Genomic DNA, 18,760 nt, shown 5'->3' on the forward strand with positions numbered 1-18,760 from the left:
CATATGACTATCAAAGTACAGAATGATGGCAAGTCATTTGTATTTTGGGCGACTTTATCAAATATTCTGTAGGTTAAATTTCTGCTCTATTATTACCAGTAGACTGTAACTTTGCGTACAAAGATTGGGATCCATGATACATACACCTAACACAATGCAGTCTATGTCCTAAAGGGCTTCCAAGCTAAGTAGAAGAAACGCACAGCAGAAATAAAAAGCCACACTACCCTCACTCTTTGCAGTTGGCGAGCTGAGGGACAGATTTGCTCTAGGTTTCACAACAATGACTGGCAAAGCTGGGAAACAATTCAAGACCTGTGTCTGAACCATAAAACCATGCTTGCTCTCTTGGCATAGAGAGAAGCAAGAACATGCCAGAGATGCAAAGCAAACACCAAGTTGTAGAATGGGCTCCTAAAGTATTTTGTTCCCTGGAGAGAGATTAAAGTCTTGCAGTACATATAAACACCTGCCTAATGATGACAGAATTAAATTTATTGCTTCATGCAGCAAAAATGCCTCAGAAATAAGATACTAGACATACTACTGAGATCATCCAAAACATAGCACATGTTGTAGTTATCACAAACTTCAGGTGATCAGCCTAAAACATCTGCAGCACATGTACTATCTGGTGAACACCAAGGCACAGCTCATAGAAACTCTGCCTGGGACCCTCCAGAGATTGTAAAGTAGCTGAGACATGATAGACTCGAAAGAACACCTCACTTCATGAACTTCCACCACTACCCCAGCACAGCAGCACCAGTGGAAGCACTGTCAAATGCCTAAGCTGCGCACCCTCTCCTTCAGCTTATCACACTCTTAGGTTAGTGAAAACACATTTCTGAGGCTGGGATAATAAGTCTGAACAGAGACCTTAACACAGAACTGCTGCACCTTCTCCTTCAGGAATCAACTATCTTCTATAAGCACTTAAGCTAAAAAATATTTCTAAAAGATGACAACTGGGCATCGGAAACATAATCAAATGCAACATTTTAAACAAATATTTCTAAACCCTCTCGATACATCCACAGGGTTGAAAAACAAAGCTACACCACAACCAGCATTCATTAAAACACACAAAAAAGCTTTCCAGCTCTACTGGGTTTAAAGCTGGTATGAGTAAAGGCAATTTCCATTAAAATACATCTGACATGATGTTAAAGGTGAGGCACTGTAATTTATATATTGGCTGTAATATGTTTAAAATCCCAGTACAAATGGCAAAACAATCTACGCTAGAGTCATCTGATGTTGGATTTCATTTCTCTTATAAAAAAAAAAAGTTTTCATGTCTTTTTATTGATAGAAGATGTAATCAAAATGGTCACTTTTGAATGAAGATTGTTAATCATGCAGGTTGAGGAGGAAGCGTATTTTCAGATCATAAATCAAGTGAAAAAGATCCATGTTTATTTTCATTTCTTCTCCTCTGGACCAAAATCCCTATTTTATTATCTGGAGCAACTGGCAAATATTTTAAAATACAGTCCTTACAAATTACAGATTTAGCTTCACTCCTCAGATCTCAGGCCAACAACAGCTAAAAGAAAGAAAAAAACAAATAAATCCTTGCCCCCACTCACCCTTTCACCACCTTCATGATTCTGTTCCTCTCAGAAAAACTTAAGAGAACTGGTGAACTTTGCAGTGTGCCACAGAAGCCAGTGCACATGGGCTGGTTTAGATCACAGGAACAAACACTTTCTGAAGTGCCAGGAGCTCCCTCACTATCATACCAAAAAGGTGCCATTTCACCTCTTTTGCTAGATGAAGTATCACAGAGAGAGAAGAGCTAGTGTCTAATATGGGCAGGCCTGGGTGATTAGTGAAAAAAAACAACTTTCAACTCCTTTTGGAAATAGCCCATCCTGGTACACAAAGGCAATATACTTGAAGGGCAATAGATGGCATGTGCCAACTTCAGCCCTGGACTGACTTCAGTTTCTGAGCTGGCTCGGTAAGTAGTTCCAAGTGAAGTGCATTGCAGCAATGGAATATCCAAAATGACAAAGGCACAGAAGGTATGTCCACCGCAAAACTGGACCAAGTTCAGAAGGAAAAAAATCCAAGAGATTTTAAATAAGATTTCCTACAAGTATCTAGAAAGCTAACTGGATTACGTATGTTCACACTTCTAATATTCTCAACTTAAATGATAGGAAAAAGGCTTACTGCTTCTTCTATAATCTACCACCCTGAGCCACCTTCAGTCTTGCTAGCCTTCAGTTTTTAGCTGGATGCTAAATGAGCAGATTCCTGAAAAAGTCTAGCTTCCTGACTTCCGAACGATTGCAGTAGGCAACTTCTCTTGACCATGAAACAAGAAGCTTTAGGCAGCCATTTGGGCTCTTTTAGCACGCTTGGGAGCATGCCCATCTTACCTTTCCCATCAGAAGTGCCCGGCAGGGTGAGAGCAATGTCCCACTGTGGCTGCTGCAGAAGTTGCTTAGGAAGAGCATGTGAAACGAGCCACTATCTGAGGTCCAATCCTCATGCCCCTTCTGCATCCTGCTATTAGATTTCAGATGTCAGAGAGAATATTGCTGCCTATTCTCAATATTATCTGGTTTGTACCTTTTATCCATTAATTGTCTAATCCATTTTGAACCACTTGGTATTTCTGACTTCACACTTTCTTGCAACAGCAACTTGTAGAAGTTTATTGGAGGCTTTGAAGAAAGGCACTTTTAAAAAGCTGTTTTAAATTACATCCTATCAGTTTCAATGCATGTTCTCTGATCTAGTATTGTAGGTTTTGGTAAACAAGTTTAGCACTTATCTTCTGCACCGACTTCTTGATGCTGTAAATCAGCTTCATCCCTCCTCAGCCTCTTCTCCAAACTGAAGTGAGACCATAAGCCTGTTATTACTTTCTTGTAACAACTTCAGATGTTCTTTTCCATAACTTTTTTTTCAAGAAAAAATATGCCTTTCTTAAGATGTGGAGACCTATTGTATGCAATACTGCAGATGTGGAGGCATGAAGATTTTCTACAGTGGCAAAATGTTCTCAGTACCATTCCTGATGCGGGTAATTTTGCCTGCAGCTGCACAGTGAGCAAACGATGACAACTGCAAACTCAGCATGGCTTGCGTTATTCTAAAGCACCTCAGAGTTGTTCTGGGGATACCCAAATTAGCTCCAGACAAGAGACCAGATCACACAACACCACAGGATAATGTCATGCAGAGATACTTGCTTAAGTCCTGGGACATTAAGAACTACATTAACGCAGTGCACAGACTCCTCCTAGATTGGACAGTACCTTGTCCAGCTAGGTTGTCTGCAATCACAGCGCATCAGGCAAAGTGGAGAGGCCAGCAGTCCCTCCTGCACATTTGAAATGTCTCAGAATGATAACGCTTTTCTGGGGAGCCCTCTCCTCTTCCCTTGAGGCATCCAGAGCTCTGCATCCGATGTGAATAGCTGAAGTCAGTGTACTACAGACTTAAGAACTGTCAATAAAAATCAGTGACTAACAAATTCTCCCCAATTTAAAACTTGTTTTCAGTGACTGAGAAAATTTACTGGTACCCCATCTGAAGGGCAATGCATGGCTGTTATGTGACAGAGGAGAATGGAAAGTATGAACTGCTTCCTCTTCACCCAGTGCTGCACGTCTTCTCCCTCCCTGTGTATGCCACTGATGCACCTCAAAAAATATTTATGAGTTCTCATTCAAATACTTCAGCTGATAAATTTAATATTGCATTCCCTGGAGTAAGCAAAAAATAAAATATTGCATTGGCCTTCACACATGTGGAGATTATATTACTTTACAATGAAACCCAGCAAGCTGCACGTTACAGTTTTTACCGCAATCTCCTTGGTAGGAATGTTTCAAATACGTTGCATATGTGTGAATACAATATAAGCATACTGAAACGCTTTGAACGCTGTAATACATCAGACACTTGAGGCAGTGGGGGGAAAATGACGAAAAAAGCCTTCACCTATCTTGGCTGTTTTCTTCAGTCTATACTGTCCTTTAAACGCTGAATGGTTTTGCTGCTGGCGTTCTCCAGTCTCATAGATGGTGCTGACAAAGTGCACTTCCATTCACACTGACAAAGTGAACTTCCAAACAGCCAGCTACTCAGACGTACCCCACACACCCCTGTCAGTTTGTACCTTGCTCATTAAACATCCCCGTGAAAGAAAGCAGGCAAGCGTGCCTGTCCCATGCGGTACAGCTCCGAGAAAAACTGATTAAAGGAGTCGCAGCTGTACAACAAAGTCCTTCGGTTAATGCAACGCGTTTCTACACACCATAAAGTCTAAACATCTGACTGACTTGGATTTTACGACGCTACAACACTGGAAAATACGCACCGAAATCGACAACATTCAAAGGCATTAAAGAGCCGCATTTCACATTTGTTTCCTAAGCCGCCAGCTCGCCGGATCACCGCGGCACCTGCTGCTGCGACGCCCGGGCGGCCCGGCGCTCCGCGGGCCCGCGCCCTTTGTCTGCCCGCGGCCTTCAGCTGCAGCACGGCTGCCACCTCCTGCCCCGCCAGGGAAGCGCGACCGGCGCGGCGGCGGAGCCGGGGCGGCAGCCCGGGGCCTGCGGGCAGCCGGCGGCGCAGAGCCTACCCCTTTGCCCCGGCCGCCCGCGCCTGGGCCCCGCCGCTGTGGGCGGCCCCGCCGGGCCCCAGCCTGAGGCGGGCACAGCGCGGGGCAAAGCCCGGCCCGCGCCCCTGCTGAGGGGCCCGACAGGCAGAAGCGGGCTTGCCCTCACCCGCCTCCCAAAGGGGATTATTTCCCCATTCCACGCGTCGCGAAGTTACGATCAACATGCTGCAGGCCCCCATCCACGTAGCCCAGCCGATGTGAGACTTCTGTGACCTCAGTTCTCCAGGGAAAGGCCGGCTTGGCAGCTTCCTGTGCTTACACCAAAACGTCAGCAGCTGTGGACCTTCCTAGCTCCCACAGAACGAGGCACAGGCACGTCGGAGCACCCAAAACCCAAATACGCACCATCTACCTCCTTTGTGAACGTTTCGACATGCCTCACCAACCTCTGCACGTGGGCTCAGTGACAGAGGCAAATCTACACCACCGTTTTTAACCACAAAACCATAGCTCTGTTGGGTTTTGGTTTTTTATATGCACAGCAACCACCTTCATGCCAGAGCCCTGGACCATTTTTAGGGTCTGCTGGTCTGCTTTGCTTTTGAATGACATAAGACAAATGTAGAAAAAAAAACCCATATGACTGTATGTTTAAAGAATATATATGTGCCAAGAGACTTGAACAGGGTGGCACACAAAGCCTTTTTTTTTTCCCCTAATATTATCCTGAGCCTTGTAATCTGCCTTTGAAACGGCACATGCATGTGTACGTGTGCATGTATTGTCACTTTTCCACCAAATTCTTCTGTCCCTTGACAGTCATCCTCCTTACAGACCAGCGCTAGAGGATGATGAGAAACAATCATCCATGAAACCAGTGGCAAAGTATCAGCAAGAAACCAATGGTAAGACAGGGGCCATTCGAGCCTCAAACACTGGACTCTCCTGTGTCTCATTGACTCGGCCTCTTGCTTCTCCTGCTCTGCCCCCACCTACTGTTAATTATGTTGCTCAGCCTGCCTTTTCCTTCCTACACATCCAGTCCTCCCCCCACATCCATCATCGGGGAGTGCTCCTTTTCTCCCCACCCCCCACTTTCCCATTACATCTCAAGTCCCTAAACAAAAACACTTGAACTTCCCAAAAGATTTTAAGACGTTAGGTGAGGTTTAAAAAAAAAGTAGTAAATAAACTACTATCAAATACCTTATACTAAACAGAAGTCTCAGAAATAGCTATGTTGCTTTAACTGACATTAAAAAATATAAATATTTGAGAGGGACCCTCTACAAGGAACAATTTCAGGCCATGGAAAATAAGCTTAGCAAAGTTCTCAACAATGTGATTAGGATCTTATGGGAAGGGCTAGCTAACATTATCTATATTCACAACCATGCTAGCTCATCAATAACAACATGATGGATTTTATCATAAGATAATGGTGACAGCCATACAAAGGGTGCTGCAATTCTACCCCTTTCTCTTGGCTGTAGGCCAGTTTGGCTAAAGTTTTTCTTCTTTCCTGAATATATACAAAATCCCGCATAGCTCATGTGCAAACAGTGTTTCGGAGTGGTTTCACACAATTGCAAGTAGAAGAGGCACATATATTCCAATCTACTTCCGCTTGTAGAGGACATGTAAATAGGCTTGAGGGTCAGACAGAATGATGATGCTGTTCACAATGATCAGGAAAGGATTGAGACATACTGGTCTTAAAAGGAAATGTTAAAAGATGCTGTGCTGAGTTAAAAACAGATGGTTAGATAGCCATGAGGGGAAAAAATATATCAATGGAAGGAATGGTAAGGTGAAAGTCTCTGCAGAAATGGGACTTGAATTTATATGTTTTTTAAAGTACAGTAGCTTGCTAAATTCCATGCACATAAAGGCATTTCTTCTTCATGTGCTGACAAACATTGTATTTTGTTACCCTGAAAAAAGCAAAACTGAAGGGTGTTACTTAAATATTGTCCGTTCAAATAAATGGATGAAAAAGGGAATATATACCATAGCTTGTATTGACATAAAAACACTTTTATATATATGGATATCTAAGGGTGTTTCATTTTTTTGTGGAGGGGTTCTACAAAACATGACCTCCATTCCCTTAAACACATACTCTTAAAACTAGAAACATTTTGGGTTTTTTCTCCTATTTGCCTTCCTAAACCTGTCCTAAGCATCTGTATTATGTTATCCAACACACTGGCTGCTAACAATACAATCAATATAGAAGGTTACTTAGGGGGCATGGCTTTTTGATGTCCTCAATATACAAAGCTTATTTTAACAGGGATTTGAACTCTTTCACTGTGGAAAATGTCTTAGAACCATTCAAGGCGGGGCGGGGGAAGGAAAAAATGAAGCATACTGGAATTACAATTTTTTGAAGTATGAAAACAGGAAATTTGCTTTAATAAACATTTTTCTGCACATCAGCATAAAATATATTTTTTCAGTTTCATAACTTGATTGTAAAATTTTACAGGGCAGGAACTTGGCATGCCAGGCACTGACGTAAATGCCTATTATTTCATTCCTTTTAGAAAAGAGTATCTGACTGCTTATGTGTTGGTATTTTTGTAGAGTATCAACATACAAACTACTGTTCTGCTTCAGAGAATAAAAGTTATCTTACAGACACTAGCCTCAGTCAGGCTATAGCAAAGATGAAAGAATTCCTGACATTGACTGAGCTAAAGGACTACCTTGTAGGTAACAAGCTTCCGATCAGATAAGCAAAACAGCTAGGTTGATTTGTACAGAAACATTTTTCTGTTTGTAGACACATTTTTATATAACTCTGCTTTGTGTCTGATAATCTGTCAACAATATGAAGTATCAGATGATTGTTAAAAGGATTTTTTTTTAAACAAACCAATCAGGTACAAACAAAATTATTATATCAGATTGTAATTTTTTTAAAAAATTATGGTTGTTGTTACTTTACTTGAAAGTAAAGTATCAACAAAATTGAAAGTATCCACATTTTGTTTAATACTGTATTGCTCACACAGGTCTCAGTGAAAATATTATAACTACTTTTGCTTAAGTACTATATATAGTCCCCCAATTGCTTTTGAATTGGAAGAGGAGGGGAAAAGCTGTTTTAAGTCAAAGTGATTTTCAAGTTAATTTCTACTAGTTCATATAACATAACATGACTCTGACCCCTTTGGAATTAAAAGGAGAAAGCATAGTTACCAATGGCTGAAAGTTCAGATATTTGTATAGTGATTTACTTCCATAAAAGGTTATATCATCATTTAGAACAGGTCAGCTACATGAAGCAGTTAATGTGGATTTAGGGGTTTCTGTAGGACTTTCATTCAAAATTAACGACAGTGCATGAGAAAATTATGAATGTGTGGCATCATTATATAAAGCATACTGTCCACCTGCTCAATTTGGTGAAGAGACTCTCAAATGCTTGCTGACCAATGGCCAAAAAAGTTCCTGTGAATTTATGTTGCTGTCTAAACCCCTTGAGAAAATAATTTGCTATTACTTCTGTTTTCCTTCAGGCACAACTGTACTCACCAAGCATCCAGTGTCTGGTTCAGTGGCCTAATGCAAATTAAAAATCCTACTGAGGCTTCACATCACATCCCAAACACATCATCTCAAAAGGCAGGACTGACAATGGATGTATGTTGAGTTCCTCTACATCATTGCATGAGACCCCTTCGTGAGGTCTCCAGGAAAGGGAGCATGTTTCAGGGACCATGTTTGCACCAGTTCAGTAACATGGACACAAGGGACACAAGAGGGGCGCTGGCTTACAGCTGGGATATCCAGGTTCTGTAGTATAAACAAAGAAAAAACCAAACAGGTAGAGGCAATTGTAAATCAGGAACATTATTCAGCAATACTAGGGCTTATGCTTATTTGTTACAGAAAGTGTCAAGGATGCTACATGCTTTAATACTAAATATATTGTTTCTTCATGTGGGATTAGTGCTCACCCTCCATAAAATACTTCATGTGTTAAGTAAGAGTGGAAAATAGACTTTTCTCTTAGCAAAGCAAGCAGAATAAACAGTGCTTTCCAAAGGAGTGGTTGGAGCCTGCAGAAGTGTTTGCACAGCATGGCAATTTGCTGCTGACAAGCCTTGATCCTCTGATGTTTGTGCTGCTGCAAAACACGTCAGCACATTACAGTGGGAGATCCTGATGTGAATGAGTTGTCCTGATAAGAAATTACCTTCAAGTGAGTGCTCAGGCTCCCACTACACATTACGAGCACACACACCTCCTCCTCAACCACAATTAGCATGCAGTAAGCATGGAGTAGCACTGCTGTTATCCCAGGCTCCAAGGGATTGAAACAGTAAAACGGGCACTGTCATGGGAAAGAGCAGAGGGCAAGTGTAACCAGCTACCCTACAGGAACCACAGACAGGGCCACAGCTCTTCGAAGTGGGAACTGTGCAAATGCGTCACGGTGGTGCTGTCCAGACGCTCAAACTTTTACCATCTTAACGCAAAATGCACAAGACACAGAAAAGCAGTGCTAGCCAGGATGACACACAGGTGGTTCCAAACCAAACTGAGCTTAGCTGTTCTCAAGGTACCTTTTTATTTTCAGTCTCACATAGGATGTTCTTCCAATAGTGTCTAGAAGCCTGTACTTAGCACCTTCACAATGAGTTACCAGCATTCTTCAAAGCACTTTGTAAGCTTTCTATTTCACATGGAAATGTAAGAATTTAGGCCTGGAAAGGACTACCAATCCATGCAAACCCACTGAAACCTGGTTATTTTAGTCCAGAAAAAGAAATCCATTCTGCTTCTTCTGCCAACCAGAAGTCAAACATGGTTTGTTGAGCACACCATTCTGCATTATCCCTGTTTCACAAGGAAAACCTGCAAGGAACATTAAATATGATCAGCAACAGAGCAAGTCAGGGTCAGTCCTGGAACTTTCCAATTCCCAGTCCTATGTTTAGTGCTGTCTAATCACACCCTTTCAGGGGACAGGTGATGGGTACCTTTAGGGTGATTAATACAGACAGCTGTAATTTAGAGCAATCCAAAGTCTACTCCTCTGAAACCTTAACTGAAATCCTGCAGGACACGTCAATTATCAATAGATCTTCTGCGGCAAAACAAAAATACCATCTATCAAGAAAAGTTAAGAAACCGGGTCTCTTTAGTCTACAAAGCAGAGGTCTCAGAGAAGCAGATGCTAAGTCTTCCAGTATGAAGAAAGATTAGCAATCACTTGTATTCCTTGGCCAATTTAAAAAAAAAAAACCAACAACACAAATTTAACTTTCACAAAAGATGAAGGTGAACCAGAAAGTTTAGGTGGAATTTAGTTCTCAGGAAATTTTTGAAAATAAAACTATCCTTAGTGTGTGATTTAAGTAAAAAAAAAGGTACAAGTATAAAATAAACTGAGTCTTAATCAGTTCTCTAACACTGACCCTGCATAGGTTCTAAGGTCACTTCCAAGAAATGAAAGATTACAGGAAACACCTTAACTTGATACCAAGCATTTAGATCAGAAAATAAAGATCCCAACCCAATTCCTTCTGGCAGTATTTCAGAAGTTCATTGGTTTGAACATTGAATTGGTTCAGTCCCAATGAACAAAATCTTGTATCCTGGTTTCAGCCAGAAAAGCGTTAATTTTCTTCTTAGTAGCTAGTGCAGTGCTGTGTTTTTGATTTGGTGTGAGAACGTTGATCTCGCACTGATATTTTTAATTGTTGCTGGGTAATGTTTGTACTAAGTCAAAGGCTTCAGTTTCTCAGGCCCTGCCAGCAAGAGGGCTGGAGGGGCACAAGAAGCCAGGAGGTAGCAAAGCCAGGACAGCTGACCCAAACTAGCCAAAGGGATATTCCATACCACAGAACATCATGCTCAGTACATAAACTTGGTGGAACTGGCCAGGGCCTTGTGATTGCTGCTCAGCAACTGGCTGGGCATCAGTCAGCAGGTGGTGAGCAACTGTATTGTGCATCACTTACAGGGGTTTTATACCTGTAAAAAAATAAAAGGAATTACCTTCCCTTTGGATTTTCTCTCTCCCCTTCTCTCTCCTTTTCATTATTACAGTTTTATTTTATTTCAGTTATTAAATTGATCTTCTCAACCCTCAAGTTTTACCTCCCCTCTATCTCCTCTGCTCCCCATCCCCCTGGGGATGCAAGCAGCTGCATGGTACAGTTACCAGCTGGGGTTAAACCACACCACCTTGGCATAAAAAAAAGTTCCCTAGTATTAACATTCATTACCACGTGTAAAATGTTAAGGTGACATAACCTAACCACCCCCCACGCCCCCCAGCCCTGACCTTATATTGAGCTATCATTTCATTGTTGCAAAAGAAACACCACATAACAAACTTGCTCCTGGACTACAGGTCTTACTTGATCCCCTTTTCCCAAGAGTTAATTGATGATAGATGATGGTAATTAAGAGGAAACTTATAACCCAGCTACTGCTAAAGTAGCAATTCCAGTATCCCACCATATAAATGAAACATAGAAACCATTTTGATGTTATTTTTCTCACACTGAAAATAAAATGTTATATGCAGCAGAATATTCTGTGAAGTTGAATAGCAACCAAAATTGTGTCAAACAGCCCTAAAGCCTTAAGCAGGTTAACCTGACATCATTATACATCCAAAAACTATCTATACATTATTTACTTGCCTGAACAACTTGCCTTTGTAGTTAGTGAAGTGTTACCTGTAATTAGGGGCTATACTCTTTTCCATTCTCCTGGATCAATTTGTATTAAAAAAGTAACAAAATTGAAAGCTGTGTTTTAGCCACCAAGCCAAACATCTGAAAAAGCTCAGTTTGCCTGCACAGACTTAGCAAAGACTTCAAGTTTGAGAATCAAAAAGATTAAATCTTGCAAAGATCTTCACCTACTAGCCTGGAGGGGCTTACTGGATCACATTCATTACCCTGCATCCAGATATGTAAGGCATTAAGAGGATTTTACTACTAGCAGGTAAATGTTCCGGTACAGAAGCATATTCAATTAAGAAAATTTTCAAACTCAGCAACATACAGGCCATCAAACACAGGTAGAACTCCCATTTTGGATCCCAAATCCTTTTGTGAATTTAACTCTGACAGAACAGCCAGCCAAGGAAGAGCAAATCATAAATCCTGTTAAGACTGCCAACACCATTTCAGAGAATTCTTTCTCTACAATGTAGCTGCCAACAGTATAAAAATATGAAGACCAAATAATAAAACTATTTTGTGCTAAACTCTTGGAAGATGCAGCTTTTTAAGGCAGACTAAAAGATGAAGTGTGCTTCTGTATACAAGTCCGATACTCAAAATTACTATCCACCCTCAACTGACAATTGGAGTTTTTCAATAGTAGTGTCCTTCAAATCCATTTAGAAATTAATATTCTTATAAATTATTCCTATTCTCAGTACTTAGAAACCTCCAGTAAGTTAAAGAAACTTAATTGCAGATCTTATTTCATATCTACAGGAGTGAAATTGTACAATTTCAACTATATTCAAGAACATCCACATAAAAACTTTAACATTCATAATTTCACTTCCCTCTATTTGCAATACTTGCTTGATATTAACTAACCTGTTAAAAGCTACTTTAACCCTTTCACTGAGAATTTCAGACAAGACTGAACATATATAAGTTCAGCACAAAGATACACATTTTTAATCAGAGTTGGAACAGGTGACTCCATGAGGCACGCCTGAAAATATTCCTACAAGAATCTGTCAAAAATCCAAGCCACCTCATCTAGCTACTAGAAAGCTGTGACAGGGACAAAACTTAAGAGACTGAAGAACTTTAATGAGGGCTACAAGTGCATCCGAGCCATCCACACTACATGAATGATTGTGTATATAAACTAAAAGAGTTACAAACTATAATGAAAATTCAAGCTGAAGAGCCCGAGAAGACATACACATTCTCATTTCCTTGGTCTACAGGTGCCCAGCCCCATACTTGCATTCATGTCCTACTTCTCAGTGTAGCACAGGCAATTCCTTGACTCCACTTGACAGCTGCTCCCCAGAAAATGACATAAAACAACTTGCAGGAGAGAATAAAGTAATTTTGTATTTCAGTCTGAATCCCACCTTGTTTGCAAAAATTGACAAAAACACAAGTTCTGCACATCATCTAACTCCTATGGAAACCAAGACTCTGGGCAAGTCAGAGTTCAACACTGCCTTGTTTGAGCAGCAAGATCTCAACGACTTTGCTACCTTGATACTCAACTTCTACGTAAGCAAATCTAGAAGTACAAGACAATTCTTATAATAATCTAATTCCACTCACAATTTGAGAATTGGAGGACACACACACGACATGATAACATGACATCTTGCATCAAGTAAGTTCCCTGTATAAATTAAGATAGCATTAAAAAAAATTCCTGCAACATTCCAGAAGTTTGGCAACATTAAGACTGTTCTCATTTGCTTCAGCAGAGGGAGCCAATTTTCACCACAGATGCAGTACTTCAGCCTCTCCCTAAAAAGTTACTCAGAATCCCTGCAGGAGTACAGGCCTAAGCACTGTCAAGCAAAGGTATTAATTCTCAATCAGCATTTTTGCAACTGAACAGCTGTGCCAAGTTCCCCAAGTTGGTAACCTCTGGGGGAAGGAACAGGAAACAAAACCCTAGAATACAAATGGCAAGGATCACCATTATCTTTTTGGCAAGTTGACAAGAGTTAACATACTAATAAACTACACCAAGACCTGCAAAGTCCTTTTATCTTCTGATGTTAATCCTCTGCAACTCAAAGAACTACCCCAGACACCCACACATTAAAACACACACACACTAGTCAAGTTCAAAATTTATTTTCCATTCATTTCTTGCACTTGAAGTACTCTTCGATGACATCTTTGGCCTGAGATTCCTTGCCATAGTCCTGCAACACAAGATAACCCGTTATTAACATACTGATCCATTCAAAATTTTACAACCAATTTTTAAAAGGACAACTGAGACTCTGACACTTTCTCAAGGCGTTCCAAAATATTCCCAGAATTCTGCCCATACAAGTAACCTCAAGCAATATGCCAGATGCTTTCTCTTCATTCTCTAAGAAGACTATTCTAATAAAGGACTATTCCACTCAACTGTAACACCTACTGTATGCATCCAAACAAATTCTTATTTTCTGCTTAAAGAAAGCCAAGTAATGTGAAATAGCAGCGAAGTATGGAAACACATGCAGAAGGCATTAGCCTTTATTGCTAAGATGTAGCCATCTCCTGGGACCTCAAAGACAAAGTCTTCAAGGCTCGTACTGTGGCATTACTTTACCAGTATCATTTTAAAATATGGTCTGCAAAACATTTTCAAGTTGAGCAGACACATTTAACTGGCATTTTTTTTCTGATGCAAAACTTCATCTCTTTCAGTTAAAAGGTCTTTCCTTTAAACACTTACTGTCAAGTGGGCATAGATACTTCAAGGAGACAACTGTTAATTCACAAAACGAGCAAAAGTATTTTTAAATAAACATGAAAGGGAACATAGAACAGGGAAGCAGTTTATTTTCACTATCAACAGGGGAAAGCAGCTGTTTTAAAAAATAAAAATCCAGGAGCTCTATTAAATAGTCCCTTATCTAAAGCAACCTCATTTTACTGGCATTTTACTGCTCATTTTCAGAAGTCAAGAAATAAGCTGTAATTGGCATCATCTTACTTTGACAACCACACAACTGCAGCCCACTACTTTGCGAGGTTTTCCTTCTCTGTCGATCTTGCAGAGACCTACCCATTCACCCAGTTTCTTGTTGTCATCAACCTGTGTAAAACATTGCATCCCATTAGAACCAGCCACTTTAACATAACTGGATTCAGGAAAAAAGCTGCTGTACACTCAGAAGTATTGGGTAACGGATGGCTGCTTTCCTCACAAGTATCAGCAGAGGGAGCCAAAGTATCATCACTGTACAGCTTCGAAGTATTTTAATATGAAGAAACAATCATAGTGAGACTCCTCCCATGCTCCACAACCACTTGCAGCATTAATTCCAATTCTTATTATACAGGACAAATTCACTTTAACTTTCTAAAATACCTGATACACATCCTTTGCCATTTAAATCCCATTTCTGTAGTGTTTCTATGATAATTGCAAAGAACTAAAACAATACCTGCTGCAAAGAGAAATTCTGCTTAGATAAGCCATACACAAAAATCTCAGTGTTTCAGATGTTCAGGTCTCTATACACTGAAACAAGCTGCTTATATTTCAAGCAGTATAACAGTTCCAAACTTGTGTCTCGATGTTCTGACACTCACCTTTATTAAGTTGATCTGATGTTCTGCACAAAGTGCTTCAACTAATTTTACATACGTGGGTTCATCACAGTTTGAAGCCAGAACACAAAGATGGGCTTGGCGTCTAAAAAAAACCACACCTGACAAATGTAACTTCAGACACTGCTTAAACTTCCTTTATAATCAAAACCACAAAATTCTGCATGTGCAGTTCTAGACAATCGCTACCTAAGTTTAATTTTTAGTTTTGAGATACTGTATGTTTTTTAAATATTAAATATACTTTTGATAGGAACTACCGTTATGTATATGAAAACTTAAAAGCAGTCTACTCAGATATTCTTAGCTTTATTATCAGATTCTATTCCAGTTTCAGAAGCTTCTAAAAATCCCACTAAGTTCTCAGGCTCTGAAAAAAGATATAATGACTAAATAAACACAGGGCCAATAAAGGACTGGCGTCAGTATTAGAAAGCAACCAAGTAGCAAGTTGCTTTTTCTTCATTACCACAGATTACGATAATTTAACAATAGAACTGTAGTTATTAAAAACTTGAATTTCTGTATCAAGTTGTTATAACCCCTTCAGTACAATCTTTTCTACTTACGTTCAATGAAGCTGTTATGACAGGGCCCCAATTCTAATTAGGATCTTTGTATACTGTAGTACAATGTTAAGAATACCAAAGGGATACCTGACAACAGAGAGAGCTGTATAGGTCTTCCATGTTTAATCTAATGTAATGTGACCACTGCAAAAAAGTCAGTTTTCTCTATGGCCTTCATCACTGGTTTCACTGGAAAGTTTCAGGTGGTTCTTGCTTCCAAGCAAAAACCATCACACAAATGTATATCGATCTTATACATTCATCATCCTCTTAACACACAGCATATAAAGTTGTAGCTGAACTCAAAAGAAGTCCTACAAACTAGCTGTTGCTTGTCTAAGTTGTATTTCTCTTTCATTATTTGGTACCTTGTCTTAAGAGCTTTTTGCATACAGGTTTGTCAGACCACTGTTTTCACTCATAAGTCGAGTGAAGGGGTATCCGACAAATTGTTAAGTCATCAGCCAAACACTGTAGCATTACACTTAAGCACTATTTTTAAATGTGCCTGTATACAGACACACACACAAACAGGTGTGTATGTACATATATATATATACACATGTGCATATATAATACTTCACCCTACCGATAAACCCTAACTAATTACTGTGGTTGGCTCATGTATGACAAGTTTAATATTGTACCAACGCAATTATTTACAGCTGCAACAACAACAAAAAAAAGATTAAACTGGCAAAAAAGCTAAGGCAAGCTATGGATTTCAGGTTTTCTTCATAAAAACTAACCAACTCTTCCAGGTTAAATCTGACATACATATTAACCTATTAACCCAATTAAAACTTAGAAAATTTGGAGGGGCATTTTCCCCTTCTTAAAACACAAAGTTCTTGAGCCCTAGATTTCCAAAGCTACACACTGCAAGCATCATTCCATTTACTCCACAAAACCAAGCCACATGAAAACTCGATGGCAGTGAGGTCACAAAAAGACAAAACTTAATGCACTAGATGCTGTTATTCTTGAGTCTCCGAGTTTAGCATATGTATTTTATGACCACAGTTAAACACTCAAAACAGACAGAAGACAAAACTCACTAGCAGAAAAACATGATCTTGCAAAAGCTGACAACTACACATGTCGACAAAGTGACCTCTGTGTGTTCAACATACCTCATCACAATGTATCTCACCCAGTTTTGCTGTTCACCACAGACAAAGTGAGAAAGCACCACTTACTTGTCCAAGGCTTTAGCTGCTTCACGAATACCACGAGCTAGCCCATCATGGATAAGTGCGGTCTTCAGCACTTCTTGCAGGGCGGTGTTAACATCCATGACACCTCCAGCAGTAATGCTAAAGACAAGACAGAGATTACTCTGACCGTGCCAACATCTTGCAAGTGTAAGCAAAAGCTTCCCGTTCACCTGCAAGCATCCAATCGTTAAAGAAATACAGAATAAAAACAAGGCAAAGAGCACTTGAAAGATGAACTTGACAGAAACCAAGAGACTGAATCCTCCTGGCGAGCCAGCCAGCTGCTCTCCCCATGCTCCCTTACCAAGAAGGGGAAGCCACGCACACAGCGACCCTGCCAGCCAGGCCGAGCAGCCAGCCTCCCGCCTGCAGGAAGCACGCGGCGGCCGCGCCACGGGGCCTGCGCAGGCAACGCGCGGCCCGGCCCGGAGCGGCGCGGCCTGGCGAGACGCGGCCCGCGCGGTCCCTCCGCCCGCCGCCCCCAACGGCCCCGGCCCCGCTCACCCTTCCTCGGCCATGGCGCTCTCGGTGGGTGCTGTCCCCGCCCGGGTTCCTGCTGCAAATACAGACACAGGCCGCCCCAGTGAGTGGCGCCGGCCGCCCCGGGGCCCCCGCCCGGCCCGCTCCCGCCGCGATGCCCCGCAGGCCGCGGGGATTCAGGCCGGCAGGCCCCGGCGCCATCACGGCTACTCACCCCGGCACCACCGCAAGCCGCCAGCGAAAGAGGGGGCGGGCCTTCCGCCTCGCGCTCTTATAGCAGGCGAGGACCCCAGCCGCGCGGGCGCGGGGGCTGTCCGCCGCGCTGCCTGATCCGCCCCTCGCCCGCCGCGGCGCCTCCGCCCGCGCTGCCAGCGCCGGCCCGGCCCGGCCGCAGGGAGGGCGGGCTCCCGGGGGAGAGCCAGCTGCAGCAGCCGGCTGGGGGCCGCCAGGGGCTGGGGCCCGCCTGGGGCTGGGCCCCCTCATTTTCCCTAGGGCAGTAGGGTGCACCTGTTGCCACTAACGTGGTCTGGCTTCAAATGGCACCGTTCCTCAATACCTGGCAGCCTAGAGGAAGATGGAGAACGAACGTTAAATCCCTGCCGTCTTTCAGTGGGGTTACAGCACTTAGCTGGAACTTGGAAATTTTATTTAAAAGTGCAATGGCATGTTCCCGTTCCTCTCCAGCGCACAAGTGGTTCGGCTGGTGGCGTGTGCAGCATGGCCACCCCATTACGAACATGTTACATGCCCTGGTTCTGTCAGTCTGGCTGGGACTTTGTCCGTCCTGTTCCAGACTGGAAATTGGCTGTTAGGAGGTCTACTACATATTGCCATCTTCATAAAAAATACATAGTGACACAATATAAGAAAAACAAGTAACAAATAGCCATGATTTGTAGCTAATGCAAACACATCTGTTACTAATGTTGTCGGTCACCTTTTTTACAATATGTCCCTCGTTGATCTTCCTGGCATCAAGTGGCAGGCTGTAGGCTAGAGCCAGGTAGTGAGGAGATGCTCTGCACAAAGCCAAAGTGACCCATCAGGGCTGACAGGGCAGGGGAGGACAGAGGGAAGGTGGCGGCAGCTCAGCTGGCTCAAGACTGCCTCCAGCTCACAGCACAGCCTTGCTGAGCCTGCACCCAGGGAAAGGCCTGTGGCTGCAGCATCACCAGGTTCCAGCTGGCTCTCTCCCTGCTAATGTCAACTCTGAGGCCGTCAGGTATGTACCCTTTATATTACAGAGGTCTAGAAGTGGCAGAAGCAAACCAGAGCCCTCTCAAGACAGTCACGGAGACGGAAGTGTAGCGTGGGGCACTCCTGCTGCACTCTAAGCTACCAAGGGCAAAGACAGTGGGAACAACACTGCCTGTTACTAACACTGACAGCCTCCAAGGTGCATATGGCCACCTCCCAACTACTGCTGTATATTGCTTGAAACTTAAACTGCAACCCCAACTGCAGTACCCCATTGGGTACAGGTGGGAACATGTAATCTCTTTCATACTGCTCAGACCCTAGTAAGCACCCAAACACACAAAAATTACAATGCCCATCTCCTTTCCCCCTCTCTCTCTCCAAGGAGAATGCTCTTCCCTATATTCA

The 18,760-nt window shown here is 42.1% G+C and overlaps 1 protein-coding gene and 3 non-coding genes across 4 annotated transcripts; all 4 read right to left on the reverse strand.

The window, feature by feature from the left end:
- Positions 1–13,397: 13,397 nt before the first annotated feature.
- On the reverse strand, positions 13,398–17,510 carry RPS12 (ribosomal protein S12). Its single transcript, XM_056343957.1, has 6 exons — positions 17,370–17,510; positions 17,180–17,231; positions 16,658–16,774; positions 14,872–14,974; positions 14,270–14,371; positions 13,398–13,484 (listed from the first exon to the last, which is right to left on the reverse strand). The coding sequence occupies exons 2-6, from the start codon at positions 17,191–17,193 to the stop codon at positions 13,422–13,424; spliced, it is 399 nt and encodes a 132-aa protein (XP_056199932.1). The 5' UTR covers positions 17,194–17,231; positions 17,370–17,510; the 3' UTR covers positions 13,398–13,421.
- LOC130152010 (small nucleolar RNA SNORA33) lies at positions 13,816–13,947 on the reverse strand. Its single transcript, XR_008822851.1, has one exon. It is a non-coding gene; the product is annotated as a small nucleolar RNA SNORA33 (small nucleolar RNA).
- Positions 14,438–14,524, reverse strand: LOC130152011 (small nucleolar RNA SNORD100). Its single transcript, XR_008822852.1, has one exon. It is a non-coding gene; the product is annotated as a small nucleolar RNA SNORD100 (small nucleolar RNA).
- Positions 15,854–15,928, reverse strand: LOC130152003 (small nucleolar RNA SNORD101). The gene has a single exon (XR_008822844.1). It is a non-coding gene; the product is annotated as a small nucleolar RNA SNORD101 (small nucleolar RNA).
- Positions 17,511–18,760: the final 1,250 nt, after the last annotated feature.

This window comes from Falco biarmicus, chromosome 6, assembly GCF_023638135.1.
Source record: "Falco biarmicus isolate bFalBia1 chromosome 6, bFalBia1.pri, whole genome shotgun sequence".
Classification (NCBI taxonomy): Eukaryota; Metazoa; Chordata; class Aves; order Falconiformes; family Falconidae; genus Falco; species Falco biarmicus.

Excerpts from the sequence above, each read along its gene's own strand:
- RPS12 (XM_056343957.1), bottom strand. Across the intron at positions 14,975-16,657 it reads GCAGCTAAAGCCTTGGACAA|ACGCCAAGCCCATCTTTGTG; the intron begins GTAAGTGGTGCT and ends GGTTTTTTTTAG. Across the intron at positions 13,485-14,269 it reads GCAGTTGTGTGGTTGTCAAA|GACTATGGCAAGGAATCTCA; the intron begins GTAAGATGATGC and ends CTTGTGTTGCAG.